General features: G+C 45.2%; 1 protein-coding gene across 2 annotated transcripts; it reads left to right on the top strand.

Annotated features, from left to right (window-relative positions):
* Positions 1–1,252: 1,252 nt before the first annotated feature.
* Positions 1,253–21,316, top strand: LOC100192084 (uncharacterized). 2 transcript variants are annotated; one of them, NM_001365512.1, is made up of 10 exons: positions 1,295–2,113; positions 2,200–2,668; positions 4,062–4,100; positions 5,219–5,340; positions 19,083–19,229; positions 19,341–19,430; positions 19,532–19,656; positions 20,190–20,395; positions 20,623–20,747; positions 20,934–21,309. In NM_001365512.1, the coding sequence occupies exons 1-10, from the start codon at positions 1,433–1,435 to the stop codon at positions 21,111–21,113; spliced, it is 2,184 nt and encodes a 727-aa protein (NP_001352441.1). In that variant the 5' UTR covers positions 1,295–1,432; the 3' UTR covers positions 21,114–21,309. The 2 variants fall into 2 exon arrangements, with proteins under 2 accessions (XP_008676467.1, NP_001352441.1); XM_008678245.3 differs by lacking the exon at positions 4,062–4,100 and having other exon boundaries at positions 1,253–2,113; positions 20,934–21,316.
* Positions 21,317–21,378: the final 62 nt, after the last annotated feature.

Here is a 21,378-nt window from a genome sequence, read left to right as displayed (position 1 = left end):
TTTTCTTCTCTGGCCCTCAGCACCCTTGTTCAGCTGCGCATAATCAGGATATTCGAAACCCAGTGCATCAAGCACTCGGTTCAGCCTTCGCTTCGGACGGGTGCCGAAGGCTGCTGTCATCAGTTGATCTTCTTTTTTCGAATAATTTCCAAGAATTTCATTACACATCACCTCAACTGTATCCAGCCACTCTTGGCAGGGCTTCTTAAAATATTTCTTGAATGGTAACTTCACACCTACTCGTCTGTTTATATAGTGCCGCAGGTAAGAAGGTGAAGTGCCAGGAGTTTTACACCAGGCGGACACCCGCTCGCACTCGCTGTACGGTGGACCGCAGTGACCGAACAGTAACTCTGCAAGGTGGGGCCGCTGCGCGCAGGGAAATCCAATCGTTTCTCGACAACGAGCTCAGGGAAGGTGTTTTTTGAGACCTTCGGCGCTCTGAAGCTTAAGAAACTTTTTTCACGGATCAAGCTCGTTACGAAAAACGATCTAGCACCGCGAAAGGGGCTACTGTTGGGTCTATGCTTCGTCGCCGAAGGTCTTATAGAAAGAAGTGATCCTCGGATGAAGCTGTTCGCACAAGATAGCCGAAGGTGCCTTTTCGCAGAGCTTCGGCATTACAAACCGACTTAAAGATAGAATGACCTTTTAGTCCATAAAGGTCTGAGTCAACGTTGTAAGTTCTTATAAGGGGCATACTTGTAATTCCTCACAGGCTGCGTCCTGTGCCTATAAATAGTGAACAGTATTACGTTACTGTTCACGCATTTTTCTGACATTTGCAATCGCATTTCTCGGAATACAACCTTTGTCAAGGCATAAGTATCATTGTATTTTATGATTCAATATATTAAGTGAATATTATATAATGCATCTGTGAATCATTTATTCATTCTTACCTTTTATTTTGCATTATTCTACAACGTTTATTGAAAGTTTATTACGAAGGTTAAACTTCGTAATAAGACGCTTATCAACCTTCGTCTAAGATCCATTATCCTCAAAGGAATAATGCTTCGCGGACGAAGGACAGTATCATTTAACATTCTATGTTGCCTTGTTCTTAATTCATAGCATTTGAGAACAAGTCCCCAACAGCAGAGCATTAACTATCCCAATCTGGCGCGGCTGTGAGCTCCAGAATGCCAAAATGACGATAAGCTGCTGCGAAGTAATAAAGTGGCGAAGCCGCACGACTAAATTGTTACAATCTCAAATAACTCCCAACACATTCGGCGATCTGCGAGCCTGCGACCTGACCAACAGACGACCCCGTTGAACCCGCCGCCGCCCCGCCCGCTTGTTTCCCCATTCCCTTCCTCCTTCCGCAGCAAGCTCCAGCCTCCCAAAGCCCCCACTCCCCCAATAGACCATGCCGGCCGCTGCGCTCTAGCCGACCGCCGCCCCTCCCTTCCCCCTCCTCGCCGCCATGTCCATCGCCGCCGTGTCCGCGGATGGGCTCCTCGCGTTGGCCGACGAGGCTGAGCGCCGGTATGACTTTTCCGCCGCGGCCGCTTGCCTCGAGTCCGCGCTGCGTCCGCCCTACGCCGCAGCTCTCCTCCCACTCACCGAAGCCCGCGCGCGGCTCCGCCTCGCTTCGCTCCTCCTCGCGCCCCGCGGGTCCTCCCGCGTCCCGCGCGCCGGCGCTCCCGCCGCCGCCAAGACGCACCTCGAGCGCGCGCTGCTCATCCTCTCCCCTCTCCCCTCCGCGCCACCGCGGCTCAAGCTGTTGGCCCACTCCCACCTCGCGGGCGCCTATGCTGTCCTGGGGGCGATCGCGTCGCAGAAGCACGTGCTCCACCGCGGCCTCGGCCTCCTGGATTCGGCTTCCGCCTCGGGGCTCCTCCAGCGCGAGCCAGCGCTTCTATGGACTTGCAACTTCCAGGCGCAGCTCGGGTCCGTTTTCACCAATGACGGGGACGCCGCGTCAGCGCTGTCCGCACTGTCCGTGGGAGCATCCGCCGCCGCCGAGCTCGGGAGCCCCCAGCTCGAGCTCTTCTTCGCCGCCTCCGAGCTCCACGTCCACCTCCTCTGCTGGGAGGACAGCGCTGCCGTTGAGAACGCTGTCACTCGTGCCTCGCTGCTCTGGGACGCACTCACAGCCGAGCAGGTAGCTGCAGATTAGGGTTTCTTTTAATGCATATAGCGCCAAAGATGTAGCCTGATGCGTGTGCCTGCCTGTTCATTTGTGTGAAGATGGAGCACTGGGTTGGACTCTTCTTCTACACGCAGCTGCTGCAGACTTTCTACCTGCTCAGGATCTGCGACTACAAGGCTGCCTCACAGCACGTAGAGAGGTTGGATACAGCTGTGAAGAGTGAGATGCAGAGAGGACGCCAAATTACGGCGCTTGCTAATGATCTCAGCACACTGGAGAGGACACTAGGGCAGTCTGGGCTGAAGGAGCGGGAGATGCTGGCATTATCGCACAAGCAAAGGCAGCTCAAGGGTCAGCTGCGAGCATTGTGTGGCTATGACTCATTGAATGATGTGTTGGATTATGGGGATAAGCTGCTTTTGGCACCACCGCTGATGCATGGGGAGTGGCTCCCACGGACGGCGGTGTTTGTGCTCGTAGATCTCATGGTTGTTATGGTAGGTCGCCCGAAAGGGATATTTAAGGAGTGCGGGAAGAGAATAAATTCAGGACTCCGGCTCATCCATGGTATGCATTGCTGAATTCTATCCTATTTAAACTATTTCCTGTAATACCAACAAACTTTTAGCTATGAATGCCTGCTACACAATTCTAGATGTGCCAAAATCGACAGGGAGTCACACACACATATGTTGAAGCATGTGCACATCAAAATGAACTGATGCTTCTTATTTGGAGGTGCCAACTAAAATCCATCCATTCACTCAGAAGACAATTAAACTGGCATTTTCTTCTAAGATTTATTTTTAAGCTACATATCATGACCGAGTGTTTACGGTTAGCTAGTAATGCTGTAAAAATAATTGTCATTACTTGTTAACGTCCTAGTACTGTGCAAATGTACATGTAGCATATTTACTTGTGTTGCCCTTGTGAGCAGCTACAACTTCCCTCATTTCATTTGTACCCAATTCACATGCATGTTTCTTCGGCTGATGGATTCATCACTTGTTTATAGTTGTTTTCACATCATGTCTTCCATGAAAGTGCCTTACCGTTGCAAATTGTTTCATCTCATTATGATCCAGGGCAATAGTAAACCAATTTTCAAGATTTACTTCATAATTATACTCCAATGAACAAGTTCCCCTACAGAAAGCTGGCCTATATTAGAATTCATTTTCATCACTTCCTCATGCATGTTGGTAGAAAAGTGGTAGAAGCTGGAATTTGTGATTCTGAGCTCAACATTATGTTCACCAAGACATATAGGTTCTTTCTTTGATGGTCGTAACCATATTTGGTATGGTCCGCAGCCATTCTTAGAAGGTCCCTGCAATTATATAAATTTTACTGGTGAGCTTGTGTTGCATGACATTCGACATCCATAGTCAACGCCATGTGAAATTCAACTAGGTGTCTTGTCTTGTTGCCTTGGCCTTACAAAGGAGAGTGTATTTACAAAGACCAGTGACCATGTTTGTTATGGTACATTTGAGATTTGAGACATGTTGTAAATAGGTACAAAGTACGATGATAAATATTTTAGTTAGAAAAAATACTGTTCTACTTTCCTGAATTGTTATTTTTTTGCACTCATCCTCTGCCGGTTAGTTGTTGCAGTGTGACCGTTTTACAGTTACGTCGTAGTATTATTAGTATTTGCTCGTATGACGTCCTACCTATGAATTCCATTTGAGCCTTTGGTTGTCAACTTTAGCTTTGTAAGATTTTGTGTAACTGTAATTAATAATGTTAAAAATATGTCAAGACATTGTTAAACCAGAGTGGTCGCCGGAATGAAATAAATGAGTATGTCTGTCTTGCAATATTGATTGTATCTTGGATCTTCTAGAAGTTAGGATCCTGACAGATCTTTTCCTATGCATGTAAAGGTGAAAATTCATAGAAACTTGTCTCTTTTTGGTACTTATTGTGGCTTCATATTGTTTTTTCACAGATGAACTTGTGAAGCTTGGCATTGTGGATGGTGTGATGGGTATTTATTTCTTATAAGTCCTGTTACTCTTTTTTAGCATCACAACTAGGGGTGGTAATGGGCTCTAAAATCTACACTACAAAATTTAAAGACCCGATCGTATCAGGATCGGGCTCTATTTCTATACATTTTTGAATTAAAATTAATTAAGGGCTCAAACGAATCTTGAAGGAACATTTGAATCGTGATCCATTACCACCCACAATCACAACTGTATGAATTCCCTAATGCATCACCTTGATGGGTTTCTAATATCCTTGTTATTATTTATGGATCCCACCCTTTATTTCCTTTTTGTGACGTAATGTGAGCTCTGTATGGTTCATGAGAGCTATTTTTTTCAATTCGTTTGTTTCTCTAGTCTTTTATACGCTATATGAACTGAACTGGACTAGTAAGTACTACTTCTGTTTTATAGAATATAGGACCATGTTGCACTTTTCACACAAATTAAGTCCTAAAAAGAAAACAAGAAAACATCTACCCTTATTGGTTAGATCATTGGTAGTAGTGGTAGTGTGGTACCATTAGTAAGGATGGATTATGGAATAAGATAAACAACCTTATTAACGACATCAACCTTGATTTTCGTACTGGCTTAAAAACAAGCCAAGATGGGAAAGGAGCCCTGTAAATATCGAAGGAATATGAATGAGCAAATATGCATAGAAATATATCAGTCAAATGAAGCATAATTTCATATGGTTGCCCATTTGGCGGCCTGCATTTATTCTACTTGCTAACTGGTGAACACTAGGTCAGAAAATCAGTAATTAATACACAGTTTTTGCCATTTTATATGCATCCATAGTTACATAGCCATTGTTTTTTTTCCTCAAACGACGTAGGAGAGCGGTGTATCATTTTATTAAAATAAAAATAGAGGACCATGTCTTTGATTTTCTTCCTCATGAAACCTTATACTTAGTTCTTTAGTTAAAAACTGACAGAAGGAATGGATCCAACCCATTGTTTTATTTCTTTTAATTTTGTACCTTACAGAAAGAATGGATTTAACCAATTTAGTCCTAACTTGTGCACTTTTCCTGTTTCTTCATTTTATATGACTTGAGTGTAGTCCGATTTATTTTCATTATTCAACTACCATTGCTACACAGAGGCAGATTTGGAACACTCAACAATATGGACAGCAGGGCTGTACTTGATCCTTTTACTTCAGTTTCTGGAAAACAAAGTTGCTGTGGAACTTACAAGGTCAGAATTTGTTGAAGCCCAAGAGGTAAAGACACATGTATATCGATAGTTAATTGTATAAATGCATGTTTGGTAAAATGATCATGTTTTTTTTCTGTCAATTAGTTTACTGCGGATTATTGTAAGTTGTTTTGTGATGGGCACCAATCGGGTTGGGGTGACATCAGGGTGGAGTAGGCGCAAATGAGGGACAATATGATGGCTAGGGCAGCAGGGCTGCCGCGCAGCCATAGGTGATGCGGGAAGTGCAGGGGACAGTAGAGCATGAGAGGGAGGAGGATTTGTCTGTTTTTTGCTTAATCATAACGAGTATATCACCCTGCATTTATAGTCCCTAAGGGACTTGACCACCATGCATTCTATAGGTAGAGTCTTGTAGATTTGGACTCCTTTCCTAAACAAACTCTACATTCTTTTATTCTCAAACTTATTCTAATCTTGTTCCTAATTTCCATCTAATCCATGGGGGGAGGGAGGATGATGGCTCTCAGGGAGTAGTGGTGATGGTGAGATGTACGATGCCCCAAGTCTCTGTGCATGTTGATTGTTGGGACTTGATAGTGGGGTCCAAACAAGAGAGATGATAAATGCGAAATAGTGGTTCTCAAATGTCTTTTCAGTTGTCCCGTCACCCGTCTGGGTTGGGGGTATTTATAGGGTAACCAAGGGCTAGACCCCTAAAGTATAAACTTAACCTTGGTTACTTACTACATCACAGGAATATTCTATAGAACAATGTCTTTAGGACGACTACAATTCCCATGTTACAGACACCCAATTACATACACACACCAGCACCAGTGTGCGCATATCCTTGTCTAGCTGGCCCCCCTCTTAACCGTGGGTACCCTCATTCCTTCAGTGGTCTTGTCATTGCCCCTCTTGCTCTTTGAATGGGGCCTTCGAGGTCTTCGTTAGGACTGCAAATGTTGTTCGAGCGAAGAGGTCGAGGTCTCTAACTCATCAATTGAGCCTTCTGGGTTCTTGTACTAGCGAAGCCTTCGGTAGTGCGCTCATCGCCTTTGATCGGGCTCCGTGTGCCTAGTATGTAGCATAGCCCATACATCGACGACGACGATGTCTCTCTTGTCCTGCTTCTCGAAGAGTGAAGGCCTTGCCGTAGCATTCGTGGCCTTTGATGGACCTAGTGATCGAGGCCTTGGTCGGCCATTACCAATGGGTCTGCTTCCTAGAGCGGAGATTTCGTCGTTATCTTCGATGGACCCTGCATCCTTAGGGTTGACAATAAAGTACGACAATTGGTTTGACGGTGTCAACTCAAGGTTTTGTTTTGCCTTCTCCCCAACATGGGCCCTTCGAGGGTGAGGTTTAACCTAATGAGTCGATCCTGAAGACTGGAGAATGTTACGAACGTTGGCCTTGATCATTGGTTGAGTGGTTTCGAGGGGCGACATCTTTTTGACCGTTGGTTGATTGATTGATTGCATCTTTTTTTTTTAAAATTATTTTATTCTATATATGCCGTTTTCTGGTTAGGGTTTGGCTTGCGCCATTTGTTTTCACTGCTTTGTCTTCCTTGCTTTCACTTCTCAAGCTCCCCATCGTTTTGCGTGCCCGAGAGTCGACGAGCTCCACACCCAAGCTTTTTTTTGCGCTGGCGCATTTGAAGCAGACTCCCCATCCTCGTCGTTGATATGTCATGCTGTCCTCTTCTTCGCTGAGCTCTAGCAATGACTTGTATCATGTTAATGGCGCAATGCCAGATTTGCCACCGCGATCCTGTCCTATTTCGGCAGCCAGCTTGTCGTCCGTGGATTCTACCGGTTTGCTGTTGCCGGTTAAGCGTGCTTCGAGAAGGTGGAGTGCCGCCGGGGGAGAGACCTGCGAATTCGGTTGTTCGCATATTGGTATCGGTTGCGTGAGGCAGATGGAGCAGTCACAATACTTGGTTGCGGGGGCTAAGCACACCCCTGTATCAGATACAACATTGGACCCTCAAGACGAGATTGTAGTCTTCGAGGCGTTTTTTGCCGGTCTTCGTTTGTCGTGCCACAAGTTTTTAGTGGAGGTTTTGTTGAAGTTTAATATACAAATCCATCAGTTGACTCTGAATGCCATCATGGCTCTTGGCATGTTTTTGTGGATCGTGGTGACATATGGGGGAACCCTCAGTTCAAATCTTCGCCAAGCACTACTGCTTGAACTGGCAAAAGAAGACTGTCGACGAACGGGTGACATAGTTTGGTAGTTGCACCTTTGCATCGAAGACCCATAATTAGTGGTGACAATGGGCTCTAAATTTTACACTAGAAAATGTAAGGATCAGATCGGATTAGGATCAGGCTCTATTTTATTCATTTTTGAACTAAAAATAATTTAGGGCCCTAACAAGTCATGAAGTAACATTTGGATCACGATCCATTACCACCCCTACCCACAAGACTTTGGATGTAGTTATCGAGTTGGTGTCGTGCGCCAATAGCCGGTGGGGCACGGATTGGAGCGAAGGGTGGTTCTATGTGAAGGTTGGTGGGGAGGGCGAGGACCATGAAGAGTGGCCGAAGGCAAGCGAGATGGTGCCTTTTCAGTATACATCATTTCCCTGATTTGAAGTCGCGGAAGGGGACCGAAATGAGATTCCCTTTCGTCGAGTGGTGGTTGCAGCAGCCGATAGAACTTGAGTGGTGGTTGCAGCAGCGTCCAGAACTTGGTCGAGGAGTTTATCGCCTGTGGGGTCAGGCCTCTGAGCCGCGGTTGGAAAGTTGTTGGCGTCCAACGCCGCCAGATGCCACTATTTGGGGTTAAGGTGTGGATCCCCTGATTCGAAGTCTCCCTGGGGGGAGAGGGAAGAGACATCATTTTTGAAGTTGAGGAAGAGGCTACAAAGTTGTTGGAAAGTATACGGAGATGGAAACTTTAAGAAGCTTTGATATCCGTCAAGGGAATATTTGCTTGAATAGAGTGTTTGAGCAAATCAGCAAATGGGTATATAGTATTGGGCCCCATCAAGTGTCACATCCGGTTTTGGAAAGCAAACCGAATGCGAACCATGTACGCGCCAGGATCAGAATTCACGTATATAGCGTTTACATAAATGACTCATCATATCACAATGCTTTGAATAATAATAAAGAGTAAGTAATAATATTACAGACTAGATTCATTTACATAATATAAATTAAAGTGCACATAATAGAAACGTAGCCAACGTAAATAAACCCACCACAGGCAGCTGACTGGGGAGGCTGTTAGCCTAATCCTCGAGCTTGTCGAAGTCCTAGAACTCCTGGAGATCCGCCTCGACACCTTCTTCTTGGTTACCTGAGCATAGGTTGCACCAAAGGCAACCTGGTGTTTTGTGAAAGCAAGGGTGAATACACATCAACGTACTCAGGAAATGTCCCGTTTGGCTGAGGTGGACTAGCTTTATGTGGGGTTAGGATCAAAGCAGTTGCTTTTAGTTCGTCAAGTATTTATTATTAGTAGAAGTCAAGTTTTAGCAATAACCAACCCATGAACCATTTCCTCATCGAGGAACATCATTATCATCATCGAACCAAATCCATAAATAGAACCATAGTGTCTCGAACCATCTGTACCTCTAATCAAAGGAGCTCCTAAGGCCGCTCATAACCGTGAGCACGGCTGATATATCAGTTTCATTCCTCTGCAGAGGTTGCACACTTTACCCATGAGCCGTGATTCCCGTTCTGTCCGGGGATCATGACTCCCCATTGATCACTTCCAAGGTGAACTGGCAGGGTCTCACTACATAACTTTTACAAAGATTCCCAGAGGTCATAGTCGCTCATTAGGTTTCTCGAGTTTGATAAACACAGTACATCTCCCCATAGGAAGAGTGACCAACAACAACACCCAGCCTCGACAGAGCAAGTACCTGTGCCCGGACCCCATTGACGGCACGACGGCGAAGCAAACTACACCTCAAGTTCCTCTAATTAATCAGCTAAGGGCGTCCCATACCACCCTCATGGCTGCATTGTTTTCCCGGGTGGTCATCCAGCGAACAGGTGCTTACAGAGAAGTACTCAGGAAACAACCCGAGCCTCTAGTATCACAAGCTCATAATCATAACCAAAATGTAAAGCATCGTATCATAATTGTATCTCATCATGTTCATTTATTAAAGTAGAGCGCTAGCATAAAGCTAACCAAAATAACCCAAAAAGGTAATCAAGGACAAGGTAAATAGAAAGCTAGTCAATCCTTAGATTTCAATTATATAATGCGGGGAAAAGAATTATCATGTGAGTAGGACATAATGGGTCAGAGGACACTTGCCTTCACCAAACAGATGCTTAGGATCTTCAATCCCGTAGAACTCGAAGAGGTTGATCACTTGGTCGTCAAGACTTGATCGTCGATTCCTCGAAGCTCGGAAATGGATCACATTCTAATCGCAACGCGAAGACGAACAAGCACAAGCAAACAAACATATATGCATAAGAACATTACATCATACAAAGGAAATCATTATAAAAACGTGTAATATAAAATAGAAATCGCTTCTATGGTCATGCGAGGAAAAGAAACACAACAACCAGAGCTACGGTCGAGAAGTTAGCGCGTTTGTGCCACACGAGTATTAATTAGAACATTCAATCAACATAATTATATTAGCCGACCTTTATCAAATATAAATTAAAGCTACTACTTAGTTTTGACTACCTTACCATTTTAAAAGTGGACGATTAAACAAATAGTTAATTAACTGACATGAGTGATTATAAGAGAATGGTTTAATATCGTACACGAACAACACGCGATGTGCGCGAACGACAGGCGGCAAAGCGCGTGACACACGCGAAAACGGCGTCCCCGACACATGCGTGACGACGCGCGAACAACGTGACGACTGCGAGCGCCACCCGTGCGAACAACACACCGACAACGCAATGACGCACGATAATCGCTAACTGATAACGCGTTTATACTAAACAAGTATTAAATGAAAAAAACATTTAAGTTGGTATTAATCAACTTAACATTTATTTATAAAAGCACGTGTTAAAAACTATAAAATAGTTTTAAGCAGAAGGTCATTTTGAATAAGCATGGAATGAACAACTGATAAATAATTAAAACTTGTGATGTGATAAAATAACGTTACTAATACGAAAGCGACGTCGTTACGAAGTTGATGCGATTGAAACGAGTCGAAATGGGTTTACGACACATTATATACTGAATTCTTTTAGTTTATCGCAGATTAACGGTGACGTGGCGGATTTCTATTGGTCGCAGGCAAGCCACACACAGGGCCACACAGACAGCGCCATAGCCGCCAAAGATCGCAAAGGTGGGATCAACATGTGGCTGCTGCTTCTTCCTTGAACCACCCTCTCCATGGAGTCGACAGCAAGGGGAGGGGGGTGTGCGGGGGGGGGGGAGGTGCTCGGCATGGGAGGCAGGGGCCTCGGCGGTCGCGCCACTACGCCGCCACGCCAGGTCGCTGGGGTGGGCTGGCCACCGCCGCCGCCGCTAGGGGTGGGCGTTCGGGTTACCCGAAAATTTCGGGTCGGGTAATTCGGGTTTTTAAAATTTCGGGTTTTGAGAATCGATACCCGAAATTACAACGGGTTTTGCAATACCCGAAATTTCGGGTACCCGAAATTTCGGGTTCGGGTATTTCCGAACTACCCGAACTATTGTGTCACCTTCATAAAAACACATACACCCTATTAAATTAGTATAAAAATATAGTTTGAATAATGATACACATGGACATATAAAACACAAGCAATCTACAATCACAAGTTATGCACACATACACATAATTATAAATGTACAAATTAATAATTAAGCATGACATGAGTACATGACACATTAAAGTTCGGGTAATTCGGGTATTTCGGGTACCCGATTGTGATACCCGAATTACCCGAACTAAATTCGGGTTTTGCAAGTTGCTACCCGAAATTCCCGAACAAAATTCGGGTTTCGGGTATTTCGGGTTCGGGTTCGGGTATTCCGGGTTCGGGTTTCGGGTTACGGGTTTTTTGCCCGGTCCTAGCCGCCGCGAGCTGGGGCCATGTCGTCCGGGAGCAGGGGGAGGGGAGGCGCGCCTGGGGTCGAGCTTGGCATCGAGGTGGCTGCACGCCATGGTCGGGGCTTGCGCGGTGGGGCATGACCCGCAGGGAAGAAGAGGGAGGGGCAGATGCTCACCTCAGCACGGAGCTCAGACGACGAGGCGAGGGCGGAGAGGGGCCTGCACGGAGACGGTTGGGGCGACAGTTTGCGCCCACGACGTGGGTTTGAAGTTTGCCAACCGGACGAAGCGGAAGTGGGAGGTTGAGGGAGATAAACGTGACGAGCGGGCCTCGCAACTCAGCTGACAGGTGGGCCTAAGAGCATGAGGCGCGACTGGGGCACGGGGCCGCTAGGGTGTCCGGCGCGGGCGCCTGGGCCGCGAGCGTGCAACGCCGAGCTGGGCCGGGACGGGGGCACTGCGATGGGCCGAGGAGGGGGCGCGACATGGGCCAGCTGGGGGAATGGGCCGGGTCGACTGAGGCCAAAGAAGGGGGGGGCTGGGGCGAACTTTTTCTATTTTCTTTCAATCCCCCTTCACTTTTCTTTTATCTATTCCTATTTGTTGGTCACTTGTTCTCAAATGCTGTATATCAAGAACAAGGCAACACAACTTTTAGTTATTACGGACCTTTGTCTTCTGAAGCATTATCTCCGCATGAGTATAATGCTCATCAGACGAAGGTCAAAGGAGATACCTTCATTTAATATGTGAATAGGAATGCGAAAGGATAAAGACAGTAACTACATCTCATTAATTCATTTATATTTGCATTCCATAAAACATATATGAATATTAACAGTATTAATATTACATTGATACCTTCGGTTTGCTCGAAGGCGTGAATGCGAGAGTGATTACAATCCAGCGTGAACAGTACGATGTTATTGTTCATCTATTTATAGGCACGAGACGTAGCCCAGGTAAAATTACATCCATGCCCTTGAATATTTGTTTATAAGCAACTTAAACTAATAAGGGTTATCTAGTCTTTTCCTTCTTTGCTTGATCTTCGTCTATGAGAACCTTCGACAGAGGTGGGGCGGACCTCTTGTGACATTTTGCCGAAGGTGTTTATGTCTTAAGGACCTTCGACGGAGAAGAAGACCCCCAACAGTAGCCCCTTCGCGGTGCTAGATTGTTTTTTTCGTAACGAGCTCGATCCGCGAAAAATACGAAGGCTTTGGAATGCCGAAGGTCCGAAAAACACCTTCCCTGAGCTTGTTATCGAAAAACGATTAAAATATTCCGGGCGCTAGGCGGTCCACCGTTCAGCCAGTGTAGACGGTCTGGCGGTTCGCCTTCTTCTCCTGCAACACTATATAAACAGATAGGTTGGTGAGAAGTTACCACAACATTCATTGCCATCACACTGTTGTGCTGTTAAAAATTTTAACCGAAGCCGAAGCTTTCTGGATTGCGCTTCCGAACAAGCTCTTCGTCACTTGAAATTTGCTTTGTCTTAAGGAGTCTAAACACTGAAATGGCCCGAGTAAGATCCACTGCTAGGGTGTCCCATGAGGGAGATGAGGCCGAAGTGACTGAAACGGCACCAATATCAGAAGTGATGAGACGATCAGGTCTGGTTGTGTCGGAAGATGCTACTGCCGAAGATGCTACTGCCGAAGCTGAGCAGAATGGCCGAAAGCGGAAGTGATGATGAAAGTGAAGAGGACAACAACATCCTAAGCCCATCAAAACCTAGTCACATTGAATTCGGAAAATCGATCGTAACAGAAGAGGACTTAGTTGTGATGAAAAAATGGGCTATTTTGGGGAAGATGAAGGTAACTTATTCGCTTTGCTGGCGAAGAAGTGATTCCGGAGCCGAAAGAAGATGAAGTTATTGTGTTTAGGAGCTTCTTCAGGGTAGGGCTGCGGTTTCCCCTATACGATATGATAGGAGAAGTTTTGAAAAGATTTGAAATATATCTCCATCAGCTGAAACCGAATGCCATTATCAGGCTCAGCGTCTACATATGGGCTCTCTGAAGCCAGGGTAAAAGTGCGAATGCCGAAGGGTTTTGCCGAGTGCATGAGCTGCACTATCAGACGAAGGCCAGAGCCGATGGTCTACACAAAAACTTCGGGTGTTATAATTTTGCATGCCGAAAGGACACCAAGGCCCCGGTGATCGGCTACCGTACTAAATGGCTGACCGGGTGGACTAGCGAATGGTTCTATGTGAAGGCTGATGAGAAGAGAGGAAACTTATGACTATGGTAATGAGTCCTCTGAGATTAAGCTTTGGCATGACGAGGCCACTGTGCAACATGCAACTCGGCTCCCTATGCCAGCTGGCCGAAGTAGAATTCAGGGTGGTAGTTGGTCAAATTAGCACTAGGGACTTAGTGCAGGAATATCTGGCAAACAAAACTTTTCCAACTTCTAGCGGTTGGGGGATGCCGAAGAAGGAAAGGGGAAAAATATGAACTTGTTCGACTCCCCTACCGTTTCAAATTTGAAAAGCAATTCAAAAAACCATTTTCTGAATGGTTAGAAATGATAGAAATCATGTGCAATGAAATCCTTTGAAATTATACAAAGAAAGAAGATCAATTAATGACTGCTGCCTTCGGCATCCGACCAAAACGAAGGTTGAATCGGGTGATGGATGCCCTGAATTTTGAATACACAGATTACGACAGGCTTGACGAAGGGGCCAGAGGGGGTAAAAGGAAAAGGATTGTAAGTATTCTGGGTAGGCAAGCTGCCCGATCTGTCAAGGAGGATCATAAAGCTTCGAAGAAACATAAGACTCTTCCGGAGCCGAAGGATTCGGCTCCCGAGAAGCGAAAACTTGACAAGATATCATCTGCCGATATGAAGGTACATGATGTGCCAGAGAAGATTATGAGTTCTCCTTCACCATCTGCTGCTGAAGTGTCGGAGATTCTGAAGGTAATGACTGAATCTATACCATTTGCACTGCTAAGTCCACTAAGGTTAGATCAGACTAGCCTTTTACAATCAAAGGAAACCGCTTCGGCTGCGGAGAAGGTCGGGGGGCAGAAGAAACGATGGAGTGAATGTGATGCAAGCAATTGAGCAGACGCCGCCCTCAGCTTCGGCAGCAAAAGCAGCGATGCCTGTCGATACTGGTGATGCCGTTGGAGCCGAAGCTGAAGAACTTGTAACCATAATGTCGGAAATCGACAAACTCATATCAGATGTGGCTGCCGAGGAAAACATGGCCGCAACGCCTGATAAGGGAAAAAGAATTGAAGATGCCTCTTCGGAAGATAAAGATTTTGACCTCCGGCACCTAGGTGGCCAAGAACTTTCCGAAGAGGATAAATCAGTGTTAAAAGAGTTTGCTATATCCTGCGGTTACTAGCCCGGGTCCATACTCTTCGGCGGGGTCGACGAAGAGATTTTAGGATGCATTCGCGATCGCGCCGGGGCGAAAATTATAAGTACCTTATCCAAGAGTGTTGGATTTCCGAAGCTGGAAACTGACATTAGCTGCTACAGGCGGCAACACATTATCGACAGTTTGTTCTACTCTAATTTCAAAGTAAGGTTTCTCTATAGCTCTCTATTATTACCTTCGTGGTGATTTGGGTATTCTAACTTTGATTTGCTTTGCAGAGTCTGCTGTTGAGCAAAGCCTTGAAAATGCAGCAGGATGCCGAAGATAGAAAAAAATGAAATCATTATTGAAGGCTTAGAAGATAAAATTTAAAAACTTGAAGATTCCTTAAAGGAAAAAGACAGCCTGCTGCATTCAGCCGAAGGCTCACTCGCCGAGGCACGATCTCAAAATGATAAACTGAGCAGAGCTAGACGAAGCTCGAGCAACTTTGGATAAGAGATCAGAGCTCTTCGACCGCGAGTCCAGGGAATTGAATGCAAAAGTTGAAGCAGAAGCTAAAAAGAACGCGAAATTAAGCGAAACTGTCACAAATCTTCGGGATAAATGCTTCGGTTTTGCCACCCAATGCATTGACCGATTGAAGGATATATTCAACTCGGTCGGAGCCGCATCTGAAGAAATCACCCCTTCTATCGAAGATATTCCCGGAGCCCTCGAGCATATTGAGAATGTGGTGGTTGTGGCTGGAGGACTTGGTATCTTCAGCCTCAAAGAGCTTAATGGACCCTCCGCATGTGGTGGTTGTGGCTGGCTAAGACTGACCCCTCTCGACCATGGGCAAATCTGCCTTTACATATTTCAGACAAAGTCAAAGCCTCCTTTCAGATTGCGGTGATATCTGAACTTGGTAATGACTCCTCAATTTTGTTTTGGTGTGATAGATGGATACATGGTCGTTGTATTGTAGACCTTTGTACCAAGATTACTAGCTGTTGTTCCCAAGCGAATAATCAACAACATAACTGCTAGAGAAGCCCTTCTTGACGGAGGTTAGATTACTGGTATTCGGGGAAGCCTTACAGTTGGTGTCCTTGCTGATTTCCTTATGCTTTAGGATGCTATATCCAATATGCTGCTGAGGATGGACAGGGCGAATAAACACATTTTCAGGTTTGCAAGCAATAGAGAGTATTCTGCCAAAGTTGCCTAAGCTTTATAGGATCAATGCAGTTCGCCCACTATGATATTATTTGGAAAACTTGGACGCCTTCAAAATGCAATTTTTTCTTGTGTCTTACTGCCCTCGGGCGTTGTCGGACTTTTGATCGTTTACAGAGACGTGGGCTTGAACATCCTGACAGATGCCCTCTCTGTGACCAGGCTCTGGAATCAATTGACCTCACTGATTGCATTTTTCCTAGAGAATTTTGGTTTCGAACCCTGAATATGGTCAACCTCCAGACATTAACTCCTCAGCCGGGTGATCTTTTCAGGGACTGGTGGAGAAGAGCAAGTGATCAGGTGCATGACATTGCAAGACAAGGTCTCAATTCGCTAATCATTTTAGGAGCTTGGATCCTTTGGAATCACAGAAAATGTTGTGTTTTTGAGAAGGCTAACCCCAACATGGAGACAATCATCAGGAAAGCCAAAGAAGAAAGAGACCTATGGGAGATGGCTGGGGCCAAGACCAAGAGCGTTTCCATCCTCTCGGCTCTTATCCCAGGGCTGTAATAGTGTGGTGGCCGCTGGCCGACCCAGCCGATCCTTAGTGGTTTTGTGTGTGTGTCCTATGGATCCTTTAATGTACTCATTGTGTTGGCCTCCTTAGGGGGAAGGGCCTTTGTACTTTGTCCATTTCAAACTTTTCTTAATATAATGACGCTTAGCTCTCCCGCGTATTTGAGAAAAAAACATCCTAAGGGACTTACTGCTTTATTCGCATGTCCGAAGGCCTCAAGAATGCTGATTGGACTTTCTGTAGAATGGCGAAGACTATCCTGGAAAGTCACACTGGTCGCAATATCTTCACAGACATCGACGACATAGTTGTCGTCAGTAAGAAGAAAGAGGATCACCTAACATGACCTCGCAGAAACATTTGCAAACATGCGAGAGGCAAACTTACACATTAACCTAGAAAAGTGCATTTTCAGAGTATGCAAGTGGAAGGTCATAAGTTGCCTTGTCTCTCGCAGAGGCATTGAAGCTAACCCTGACAAGATTAAGGTCATCGTCGACATGAAGACCCCTAGACCTTGAGAGATATACAAAAGCTAATAGGAAGAATAGCAACACTAAGAGATCCATCTCACAATCAGCCAAGAGAAGTCTACCCTTTCTCAAGACTTAGCCTGTCGGCAAGAACAGAAGCAACCTTCGAGTCACTAAAGGCATACCTCATAGAAGTAACAACTCTTGTTAGCGTAGACTTGAAGACCCCACTGCTACTCTACGTCACAGTCTCACACAACACAGTCAGTGCAGCATCGGTCGAGTATCGCGGTGTGGTCAACGTCGTCCCCTGGTCCTTGAAGCGGTAGTCCGTTGTCTCGCGTTCCAACGCTAAGGCCGAGTATTGCGCTATGGCAAATGACGTGGCAGAGGCGTCCTGACTCTGTCAGGTACTTAAGGAGCTCCAGAGCCCCCTCGCGCGTGCCACCCTCATCTACTGCAACAATGTCAGCGTGGTCTACCTCTCCACCAATCCCGTGCAGCACCAGCGCATGAAGCACGTGGAGATCGACCTTCACTTCATCCACGAACTTGTCGCTGTCGGCGAGTCCATATTCTTTGCGTCTCGACCACTTCACGGTTCGTCGACATCTTCACTAAGGGCTCCCATCCACAATATTCTCTGAGTTTCGGTACATCTTCAACATGTGTACATGATAGAGTTGCGACTGCGGGGGTGTTAGCATACAATGTATTGTAAGGGGCCTTGGGCCATGTACCATGGATATGTATTAATATATCCTCTACCCAATTATGGTTAGGGTTTTCAATCTTCCAACAGAGGTATCGGCGCATGCATATACCGATGAGCCAGACTCGACGGTCGTGACGAAGTTGTTCGAGCTTTAGGAGACCAGGCAGGAAATCTGCGATTGGGTCCTTCTCGAGGATTGGAGTAGCATCCTAGCCCATCGTCTGATGGGCGTGCCCGCACACGTCCTTTGGATCTTCTGGGTGGCGATGGCGGATGATGCGGGAGTGGTGCTAGCCTTGACGATGTAGCACTATGACGACGTCGACTTGGAAGCCATCGCTGAAGGCTTCGTGGCCAATCGCACGTCAGAGGACATTGACCAGATCGAGGTCATGCCTCAAGGTGAGACCCTAACGACGAAGATCAACCCCAACTTATTTCTAGGGAAGGATTTCGATTAGGTTTTAATTTTTTAGTAACTGTTGTAAACATTTGTCTCTCTGTATATAAAAGTGCCCGACGAGCCCAATTTTTATGTCCAATCTTTCCTTGTTCACACTGGTTTCTGGTCGCGTGGGGCCTTAGCTTTGAGGGGTCAAGGTGACCGAGCATGGGTCGCGGCGAACTGAGCGGATCGGGGGGAGTTTGTTTTCCTGTCGATCGGCCTTGTTCGGAGTGGAATGGCCAAAGGCTGCGCTAGGGTTGGCCTAGGCTCAAGCCAGAATGACTAAGGACCGTTGGGAGCTTACCACCTACTGGGCGAGGTCGGCCAACCCAAGGTCATCCCTGGGATGGGCTCTCGGTAAGATGCCTACTCGCCCGGTTAACACATTTAAGAATCGATAAACTTAAGGGTATTTTTTAGCTTTTCAATGTTCCATGCGTTGGCAAGGACGTTGCTGTTGGAGTCCTTGAGCTTGTACGACTCTGGTCGTAGACCTGGGTGACGACGTAGGGACCATCCCAAGTCAGGGACAACTTGTGTCTCCTATTGGTCGATTCTACCTGCCTCAAAATGAGTTCTACATTGAAGGACCTCGTGTGAACATGTTTACTGTGGCTTGGACGGAGCGTTTGGTGGAACTTGGTTGATCTTGCAGTCGTCGTTTCCCTTGCCTCCTCGAGAAGCTCGATGGTGTCCTGTTGCGCCTCGAGCACGTTGCTCGTCGATGTCGGCGATCCTTGGTGCGCCGTACTCAGCGTTGGTCAGGACTGACTCGGACTCGCAGGCCAAGAAGAAGGGCGTGAATCTGGTGAACCGAGTCGGGGTTGTACTCAAACTCCACAAGACCGAGGGGAGTTTGGCCGCGCACTATCTGGACTTGTCGATTATGTTATACATGCAGATTATGGATTCATGTTTATGAAAGACATACATGTTTCCTAGATTTATGTTATATATGCAGATTATGGATTTTGATGTAATCATATTTGTTCATTGTGATACTTTACAGTTGATCTAATGATCTTGTTAGCCAACTCATTTCCTTTTCAATTGGCCAACTTCTGTAGGCTTTAGCTCAGATGAAAAACTGGTTTACTCGCTTCCCCACAATTCTTCAAGGTTGCGAAAGTATCATTGAAAATTTAAGGGGACAATATGCACATTCTGTTGGCTGCTTCGATGAAGCAGCTTTCCACTTTCTTGAAGCAAAAAAGGTATTTTTGGCCGATCTCTTATATACCCTTACCAGATTGCCAAATTTAACATGTATGTCTTTCTATATTAGGCCAAGCCTGTTAATATTTGTTTGCCTGTAATGGTCTCAGCTGACAGAGAGTAAATCAATGCAATCGATGTGTGAAACCTATGCAGCTGTGTCATATATTTGTAAGGGTGATGCAGAGTCGTCTTCACAGGTACAGTAGAGCTTGATAGCTTATCTTGCTTTGTAGTTTGTACCTATCTACTGCTGGGGGTAACTGACAACTGAATATCACCTGCCTGTTTTATTCTTTAGGCACTAGAACTGGTTGGTCCTGCCTATAGAACAATGGACTCATTTGTTGGTGTGCGAGAGAAAACCTGTATCATTTTTGTTTATGGACTATTACTTATGAGACAGCATAATCCGCAGGAAGCACGGTAAGTATGATGATTTCATAAACTCCATTCTACATATAGCCTTATTAGTGCTCCAAGCTGCATTTGTGAGCATGAGTATATAAATGTTTGTATTGTGTAATAGATTAGGGCCGAGGTTTCTTCCAACAAATATGATATTTTAGTTAATATTCTGCATTATTTTTCCTATTGTTGTCTTGTCACATACTCCCTCCGTTTCAAGTTATACTGTACTTTGTCTTTTGTCCTAAGTTAAATTTCTCTAACTTTTGATTAAGTTTTTAGAAAAAAAATATTAGCAATTTAGCATCTACAGTTTCAAATAAATGCACTTTGAAATTATATTGCATGTAAAACATTGATGAAACAAAATTGATGTTGTAGATATTTTTCTATAAACTTGGTCGAAGTTAAAGAAGTTTGACTTAGAAGAAACCCAAAGTGAACGATAATTTGGAATGGATGGAGTAGCAATTTTATTGACCTTCTGAGCACACAATTAGCATGTTTGTGCATTTGTATTTCATAAATATTTAATGCTTATGTAATACCAGGAACCGCCTTGCAAGTGGTTTGAAAATAGCGCACCAACAGTTGGGTAACATCCAGTTAGTTTCTCAGTATTTGACAATACTGGGCACATTGGCGCTTCAGCTACATGACGCAGCACAGGCTAAAGAGATCCTGAAGTCTTCGTTGACCTTAGCTAAGACGCTATTTGATATTCCAACCCAAATCTGGATCTTGTCAGTATTTACAGGTAAGGCATTTAGGCTATGTGGATTTGTTCTCAAACCATGAAAACGATTTTGTAGTACACGGTCTCTTTTTCACTCACTGGCATGTTCTGAAAACAGAAGTTGATACAAAATGTTTTCTGCTTTTACGGCCTGGTTATTAGTCGTCATATTCATTTCTTTAGAGGTTGATGGCTTGATGCAAACTGTGTCTGATTTCAGAGTGTTTTATTTGTTTACAAACTATTAGAGTTATATCGTGAACTGGAAGAGAAGGAAAATGAAATGGAGAACTCTGAGTACGAAGGAAAGAAGGAAGACGATCTGCAGAGAAGACTTTCTGAAGCTTATTCTCATTCTTTTCACCATGAGCTGGTAAGTTAACAGTGGAGATTTGAAGTTAAGCCAGTTGCATACTTGCACCCACTCACAAAACTGTAAAGTTTTGCATAGTTGCATACTTGCAACCACTCAATTGCCCATCAAATCAAATATCAGTTCTCATTAAATCGAATACCCACAAGGCACATGCTGCAGTGTTTAACTGGAGTGCTCTTTCAGGTGGAAAAATCAAGAATCCAGCCGCTGCACATGTCAAGTAAGCAGCCAGAGATGGCTGTTCCATCAGCTAATGGTGATCTTGACATCCCAGAATCAGTGGGGCTTTCCGCTCCCCAGCCATTCCTCAAAAGACTTGTTGAGGCCGAGCCGATGAGGCGCAGTACCAGGAGGCGGCGGTAGTAATGAAACTAGTACTGTAATTAATAGCGTAGTGAATTTGTTGGTTAAGTGTTGTTATGACTTGTAACTTTTAGCAGTTTAGGTTTTTATTTTCTTTTGTTTGTTGTGTTGATTATGTGTATCTTGGTTTAGAATTTATAGATTTGGAGAACTGTTGGATTGACAACATTCTGAGTGGTAAAATACCAATTATTCCACTGTGTTGGGACGGCGTGTTACACCTGCATCTCCACCATCAGCACCTGAGGGTCTTCGTTCGGCTCGC

This window comes from Zea mays, chromosome 4, assembly GCF_902167145.1.
Source record: "Zea mays cultivar B73 chromosome 4, Zm-B73-REFERENCE-NAM-5.0, whole genome shotgun sequence".
In the NCBI taxonomy this organism is placed as follows: Eukaryota; Viridiplantae; Streptophyta; class Magnoliopsida; order Poales; family Poaceae; genus Zea; species Zea mays.
This window is presented reverse-complemented; position numbering and strand designations above follow the sequence as displayed.